The 8,180-nt window shown below is 43.8% G+C and overlaps 1 protein-coding gene across 5 annotated transcripts in view; it reads right to left on the bottom strand.

Annotated features, from left to right (window-relative positions):
- Positions 1-4,421, bottom strand: part of CCDC60 (coiled-coil domain containing 60) — a 206,499-nt gene extending 202,078 nt beyond the window's left edge. For 4 of the 5 annotated variants that reach the window (XM_033220422.1, XM_033220421.1, XM_033220424.1 and 1 more), the window contains exon 1: positions 3,396-4,421. In XM_033220422.1, coding sequence (XP_033076313.1) covers positions 3,396-3,485 — 90 coding nt within the window. In that variant the 5' untranslated portion in view covers positions 3,486-4,421. The remainder of the gene's footprint in view (positions 1-3,395) is intronic. The other variant, XM_033220423.1, reaches the window with a different exon arrangement.
- Between the last annotated feature and the right edge of the window lie 3,759 nt (positions 4,422-8,180).

An 8,180-nucleotide genomic window follows, 5' to 3' on the forward strand; every position in this document is an offset into this window, starting at 1 on the left:
ACTTTTTGTGGAGATGGGGTCTCACTATAGTACCCAGGCTGGTCTCAAACTCCTGGGCTCAAGTGATCCTCCTGCCTCGGCCCCCCAAACTGTTGAGATAATAGGCATGAGCCCCTGTGCCTGGCAGAATCTGCTTCTTTAATAACTAAAAGCTAGGATATGAGCAAGGCGCCCAGAACGGTTCCTGGAAGTTTCAGAATCTGCCCAAATTAGGGATGCTTCTTTTCTCTCTGGGTTTTTAATGAAAACAAGGTAGGAAGTTCAGGTTCTAAGAGATAGAGCTTGTATAAAGGATTGCAAACCTTTACAGATTTTGTCAAATGCTGCTTTTGAGTTCTCATTCTAGAACATAAAGGGGGATGTTCTAAGCACCTCTCTTTTTCAGCCTTTTCCAAGGCAGAAATCATGGGTCCGTGGTAATTCTATACACAATCTGCTTCTCCCCTCCCCCATGTCTGATCTCATTAGACTTCTTCTGCTTCCTTGGGAAACAAAGGGAAAAGAGACTCCCTAAGCAGATTAGGGGGCCCAACATACGGGCAAGCTAGACGGTTTCTTTAACAAAAGACTTTCAAACTGAGGATTTGCATATGTTATTTATATTCCTTCAGTGAAAAAAAAAAACTCATGAAGATCCTGTACAAGGCAGTTGCCAGTGGAATATTCATTAGGATATAGCAACCTCCAACCCTGTGAGAAAGGAAAACGGCCAGTTCAGAGGGCTTCGAGACCCTTTTGAGGTTTTTTCCAAAGTCATTCATTATACCAGCATGCAGGGGACTCTTAATATTACCACGCAGCCAGTGTGGCCACACCTTCCTCCAGGAGAGGCCACTCCTCATATTCTTCCTCACTGGACACTTACCGGGACGCCTAGCATTTTGTGATGCTATTTTTAGGTGTCATTCCCTTTCCTCTTCCAAACAAACCTGGAAGCTATTTGAAGCCAATGATTGTGTCTTACACCTTATTTTTGTAGCCCCTGTGGTGCTGGGCATATTGAACAGAACAACCATTTATCACAGCTTGACTAGAATGGTGAGATGGAGAGAGCTTGCGCTCAGAGCCAGATAGACCCGAATTCAAATCCCAGTTCTGTTCCTTGCCCGTTGGGTGTCCTTGGGTAAGGGACCTGTCCTCTCTGAGCCTCAGTGTTGCCATCTCATGAGGAGGTAGCAGTTCATAGCTTGAAGGATTGTAGAACGTTCTGAAAATATCACACTTAAGAGTTTTTTGAGTTCAATACATGGCACATGATGCATGCATACTCAATACGTGCCAAATATCATCATCATCATGATCGTGACTGCAATTATTAGTTGTTTGGTGTACCCTAGACATCAATCCTGATCTCTACATATTTCCTTATGGCTTGTCACTTTCTAGTGACCCTAGATTAGTTTAACTAATGCTTTACTATAGCTCTAAAACCTTGAAATTCCTAAAGGCACAATCTTTTGAATGTGAGCTAGGAACCCCCTGGCGTCTTCATTATTTCCTAGAAAGTAGAGAGGGGTGCAGAAGGATTTCAGTGAAGCTTTTGGGCCAGAAGCCTTGGTCTATCCAACAGTTCCCTGGAAGCCTTCTTCCTATCACTTGACCTCCCTGAGTCCCACTACCCTCCTCCCATGAAAGAGATGATCATTTCAACTTCTACATCTTCCTCCACTCTCTACATCTCTCTATGGTAGGATGAAAAACTCTGTTGCATTTATTTGAGTACTATGGCTTGTTTTTTCCCAAAATCCAACATGCAGACACACACACACAAATACACACACACGCACGCGTGAATCTAAATTAGCTGTCCCTTTTCTTGGCTCCCACAACACCCTCTGATACTTCCTCCACACATCATTAATCAACCTGTATTATAACAATATTTCTTACCTCTTTTACTCCCCATCCCAAGCATACACACTATAGATTGTGAGATTCTTGAAAGCAAGTCTCATTTTTAACTAGAGCAAGTGTTTAGCACCTAACAGGGGTTCAATAAATCTTTACTAAATAAATGAAATAACAATATAACTAAAACCTAAAGTGTGCTTACTATATGTCAGGAACTGTGCTCATAGCTTTTGGCGTACATTAACTCATTTAATGCTCACAGCAATCCAATGAGGAAACTCTATGATATTTCCGTTTTGCAGATGGCAGCACTGAAGCAGAGAAGTTCTGCAACTTGCCCAAGGCCACAGGGCTGCGAAGAGGCACATCCAAACCCAGGGTGATTCTGTCTGCTGCTCCTGCTCTGATGCTCACCCTCCCTATTGAAGTGTTCATTTCCCTCTTCATTCTTTGCGTCATTCATTCCCCCACTGCTATGCTGGAAAGTTCAGTCCCAGAGGGGGCTGCTCTAGATTGAACATCCTTCTGTGTGGTATTTTGAGATGAAATGAGATGGAAAAAGGTTGTATCTTGCAGAGTGGTCTTGCTAAGAGGGCTGAGTAAGGAGGAGTGCAGAGATAGGTTGAGCCTTAGAGAAGCGCAGCTTGGGAACATTTTGGACCACATGGAGAGCCCTTGTGAGTTTTAAGCTCTCCTTCATGGACTGACCACCCGCCAGGCCCTCCTTCCTGGGGCATGACTGTGAGCTACAAGTGTGCCTTGTGGATGCACTAGAGTGGGCCAGCATTGCTGAGCTTGGCCAATCCATGCAAAGTGGGGTTTGAGGGTACAAGAACAAATGCACACTTACAGTTGTGCTTACCCATTAATGGTTATTTAAAAACAGGAACTATTAACCTCAGTCATTCAGCACCTATCGATTGTTCTTTGTTTTTCAAATCAACAACACCGTTTCATGTCCCATAAACACATTATCCAGCGTTAACATCACAGTGGACAGTTTTCATAGCTTATTTCATTTAGTCCTCACACTGCTTCTGCCTAGTTGATGTTGCTGTTCTAATTTCATAGACACAAGGAAATAAAGTCTCAGAGACGCGAAGCAATTAACCTGCCTAAAGTCACACAGCTGGTGAATGGCAAACCTAGCCTTCGAACCTCAAAAGTTGACCCTCTGCAAGCTCTCCACAGAGAGAGGTGATATGCCTGTTTCTGAAGACCGGCAGATCTCTGAGAGTAAGTTCTGTGAACGGCAAACCTACAATTCATCTTAATTTTTTTCTGACGTTCTACAGTGTCACTGCTGATTTATTCCATCATTTTGGAATTACTGGCTAATAGGATGGCCCAACTCACTGCTCTGGTTCGCGTTTTCATTCTTTAAGAGAAACCGACCATTGATAGCAATAGGGATGTGTCTCGACAATTTAATTACACCAGCCATGACTCTCCTTTCTCCACCTGTTCCTTGTTGGTCTTGAGGCTAATTCCTATTTCACTTGTTCTCTAAAATATGATTGGTTTCAGCAAGAGGGAAGACTTACCTGCCTTAGGTTCTCCGAGGCATAAAAGGGCCGGACAGCCCCCGCATTGGGGGAACTCTGAAGTTTCTTGGTGACTGGAACCTTGGTCATCTTAAAAATCCTTCAGGCTTCAGCCTGTGCCCCCAAGGCAAGGATTTTTCCAGAATCTTCTACTTCAGTAGTCACTGGTATGAGAGGTTTCGGCAACTTCTCCCTGATCCCCAAGTCCCAATTACAGGAATTCCAAAGCGGTTTCCGTGAGGAGTAATGAGAAAGCACCTGGGTCTTCCACAGACGGGATAAGGAAGTCCGGGTAGGGCAGAATCAGGTGAGCCTGCAATTATTTACTTTTTGAAAGGTTACAAACTTCTGTAAGCTTCCCCCTCTTCGGAAGGGATATCTTTCTCTTCTATAAGCAAAATAAAACATGAACTAAAAAAAAATAAAATTCCAGTGACAAAGTGTGAGAGGGGTCCCGTGGAGGGGCTCCCGGATCCCCATCCTCCAAGAGTGGGCGAGAACTAAGGCGGCCCCAAAGAGGGGTTTAGCGCACTGCGGGGAAAGTCGGCAACTGCCAACCGCGGGGCGGGGGAGGCGGGGGGCACCCAGTTGCTTGGCTACGGGACGCGGAGGAGGGCTTCCTCATTGGCTGGAATTGGTGGGGGCGGTGTCGTGGGGATCGTGAACTCGCCCAGGTTGCTGGGACGCGGGCTCAGAGCAGCCGGCTGCCACGGGAGCTGCATTCTTTAAATAAATTGGTTTCTCTTTTCGGGCCTGAGGACCATACCCTTTCTCTCTGCCTAACTACAAGCGACTCCTTCCTTTCAAACTGCTCTGTCCTGTTGCTAACCCACTAGTAATTTTTTGTACCTTGGAGTGGGTGGCCTGTAGCCCTGCAATTCTTAACCTGAGAGGCCTGTTTCTCCCTTTTTCCACCTGACAAACTCCTGCTCATCCTTCAAAGCCCTTCATTTCATAAAATGAAATGTTGTTATTCCATTTATTTAGCAAAGATTTATTGACTCTTTGCTAAAATAACATAAAATAAAAATAAAAATAAAAAAAAAAAGACTCGCCCTCAAGAATCTCACAATCTATAGTATGTATGTTTGGGATGGGGAGCAAAAGACAAGAAACATGGTTATAAAGCAGGATGATTTATGATGTGCTGGGGAAGTATCATAGGTTATTGTGGGAGCGAAGAAAAGGGACAGCTGTATATAGGTATAGATATATGCACACACATACATATGTAAATACACATATATAGACATGTATATATGTGTGTATATACGTATTTGTGTGTGGGGGCATGTGTGCATATGACATTTATTGAGTGCTTAGGGTGTGCTAGACACTGTTCTAAGTGTCACTTATTGACTCAATCCATACAGCACCTCTTTAAAGAAGACGTTTTATTACCCCATTTCACAGCCTAAGCAGCTGAGGCACAGAGACATTAAATGACAAGTTTAAAGTCATACGTGTGCTGCAACTGAAATTCAAAGCCAGTCTAAAGAGCAAGCTTTCAACCACTTAGACGCCTAACTTTGCTGAGTTTGGCTTCTATGTCTTTAAAATGGGGATAATAGCTTTGCCACAGGTTGTTAAGAATTGAAGTGGATGATGCATATGAAGACTGAGCCCATGGGGAGTCCTAGCTAAGTAGTACTATTATTATTCCCTGACATCACTTCCCTAGGAAGAATCAGGCATTCTCACCGTGCTGGGTTCATTTCACAGCAGGTGTTAATACTAACTGATATTTATTGATCACTTGCTCTGTGCTAGGTACTGTACTAAGCACTTTGCATACATTAACTCATTTAATCCTTCCAATAACCCTATGGGGTAGGTTCCCAGCCTGCAGCAGATTTATTTCGTATGTTTGGATTTGAATGCCTTATCCTTGCATTGTTTCACACTGGATCTATCTGATTCATGTTTTATCCCTCAACCTTGAGCTACTGGGGATTACGATATCATTATGGCTGCATCTTCTCTGTTTCTTTTTTTTTCTTTCCTTCTTTTTTCTTTTTTCTTTTTTTTTTTTTTGAGACAGTGTCTGGCTCTGTCACCCAGGCTGGAGTGCAGTGGCCAGATCTCAGCTCATTGCAAGCTCCGCCTCCCGGGTTTACGCCATTCTCCTGCCTCAGCCTCCCGAGTAGCTGGGACTACAGGCGCCCGCCACCTTGCCTGGCTAGTTTTTTTTTTTTTGTATTTTTTTTTTTTTTTTAGTAGAGACGGGGTTTCACCGTGTTAGCCAGGATGGTCTCGATCTCTTGACCTCATGATCCGCCCGTCTCGGCCTCCCAAAGTGCTGGGATTACAGGCTTGAGCCACCACACCCGGCCTCTTTTTTCTTTTTTGTTTTTTGAGGCAGAGTCTTGCTGTGTTGCCCAGGTTGGAGTGCAGTGGCGTGATCTCAGCTCACTGCAACCTCTGCCTCCCAGGTTCAAGCGATTCTCCTGCATCAGCCTCCTGAGTAGCTGGGATTCACGCCAGGCTAATTTTTGTATTTTTAGTAGAGTCAGGGTTTCACCATGTTGGCCAGGCTGGTCTCAAACTCCTGAACTCAAGTGATCTGCTGGGATTACAGGCGTAAGCCATGGTGCCCAGCCCATCTTCTCTGTAGAAGGCATCTACTGCAAGATGACGCTCTACAGAATGCAAAATACCTAGCCATGTAGCTCTAGATACTGATGCCTGAAAGTCATTATTTTCTCACCATTGCCTAAAGACTGATCCTGACCTTCCCTTTCACAGGAAGTTTTGATTCTCTGGCTTCCTTTGTGGGCAGCATTAAGCAATCGGCAGACACTCTCAGAATGAGGCAGATAAAGGGAATCATGTTTGGGAGATAGGGCTGGGGATGAGGGGATGAGAAAACAAGGCAGGATGGGAAATGTTCAGCCCTGAGTAGAACAGACAAAAGCTGTCTTCATATGGTTTTGTAGAACAGGCTTGGCAAAGAGGAACTCAACTAGTTCTGCATTAGCTCAAAGAATAGGAGGAAGTTTGGGTTCAACAGGAAGAAGTACATACACAGCAGAACATAATTTTAAAAGGTGTGACCTCTGGAGTCCAACAGAATTAGCCACTGAGCAGCATCAATGATAATAATTCTCATAGGACTGTGATGAAAAGCAAATGAGATAATTCCTGCAAAGCACAATGTCTAGCGCAGAGGAAGTGCTCAATAAATATTAGCCCTTATTTCCTTTGTTGTTGTTATTATACTCACCTGTCAGAGCCATGTAAGAACTGGAAATAGGAAGGGTTGTAGAACTGAAAAGACATGTGTTCAATTCCTGGCTCTGCCATTTGCTGCCAGTAAGACCTGGGTCAAGTTCACTTCTCCAAGCTTCAATTTTTTCACATGTATAAAACTCATGTGTGGTGAATGGTTATGCTTGTTTTATACCTGCTACCAGGAGGATGAAGCAAAATAATACATTTCCCTTCTCTGTCTAGGAAGGGGTATATCCCTTAAAGAGGGAACGAACTACCCACCACTGGAAGGCTTTCCAGACAGAGACTGAAAGACTATAGAGAGTACTAGTTGAGTCAGTGTCTAAATCCCAACTCAGCCACTTACCAGCTGTGTGATTTTAACCAAGTAACTTATCTGCTCAAAGCTTTGGTTTTCTCATTATAGAATGAAGGTAATAGTACATTCGTGAAAATGATATCATGTACATAAAACATTTAGTACAGTTGGCACATAATAAATGCTCAATAAATGCTAGCTCTTGTTTTTTTAATCATGTGAACAAAAATATTTTCTAGAATGATTTAGTGCTTTGGGGGGCCAACTACAGTTAGTAAGAAAAGCTCTTTGGTCTTATGGCATCTCCCAACCTAGCTCTAGCTGGGTGGAGAAGAATATCTCTCTCTCTCTCTCTCTCTCTCACACACACACACAACACACACACACACACACACAATGAAACAGTATATAAGGTGTTAATTGGGATCCTCCAAGAAGATGCCAGAATGAGATTAGATATGCTAGAGATTTATAGAAGAAAATGGTTGTGAAGGATAAGGGGGAAGGAAGTAGAAGTACATAAGGAGAGTCTGTTGAAGAGGAGAAGGAAGAAAAGATTGGGTAGGAAAAGCCATGCACTGAGACACAGTTCTGAGAAAGTCTCAGCCAGGCTGACAGGGAGACCCTGAGCCAAAGTTGTCCAATGGATGAATTTCCCATTGTGCAGGAAAGTCCTGGTTTTAGGACCCTTATTCTACTCAGTGATTAACTAGGAACAGCTGGGTGTGGGATGTACACAGTGGATTCAAAGATGCAGCATCTGTCAGTCAACTATGCTCCCTGTAGCATTCTCTTGGTGAGGCATCTGAGCTGGAGACCTCCATGGCCCTTCCAGGTCATCTTTTATGCTGCACAGATTCACTTTAGAATGCATGCCCAAGTAACAGTCCCTCCCTCCTGGCTCCTGTGGGCATCCTTTCCTGACAGGAAACTTAGAAAAGGGAAATTAGTGAGACAAATTATAGCCTCCATCACTGCAACTGGCATTGGGGGCTGAAATTGGTGTTTGTTCTTTTCCTCCTTCACTACACATTCTAAATTCCCCCTCAAGCTTAGCTTAGCTTAGCTAGTGTCTTCTCTAGGTCTAGGCTTAGCTAGTGGAGTGACCAAAATCTTTACTCCTGAGAATTCTGAGCCTTTAAGTAAATCTAGTCTCCTCATTGTCTCAGGGTTGCTGCGTGTATCCATTCCTAGTTAAAATTGATCAAGAGAGTACTTATTAGGAGGCACCCAAGTGGATCACTCAGGTTCCATAT

The sequence above is a fragment of the Trachypithecus francoisi genome, unplaced genomic scaffold (assembly GCF_009764315.1).
Source record: "Trachypithecus francoisi isolate TF-2019V2 unplaced genomic scaffold, Tfra_2.0 Lachesis_group11, whole genome shotgun sequence".
Lineage (NCBI taxonomy): Eukaryota > Metazoa > Chordata > Mammalia > Primates > Cercopithecidae > Trachypithecus > Trachypithecus francoisi.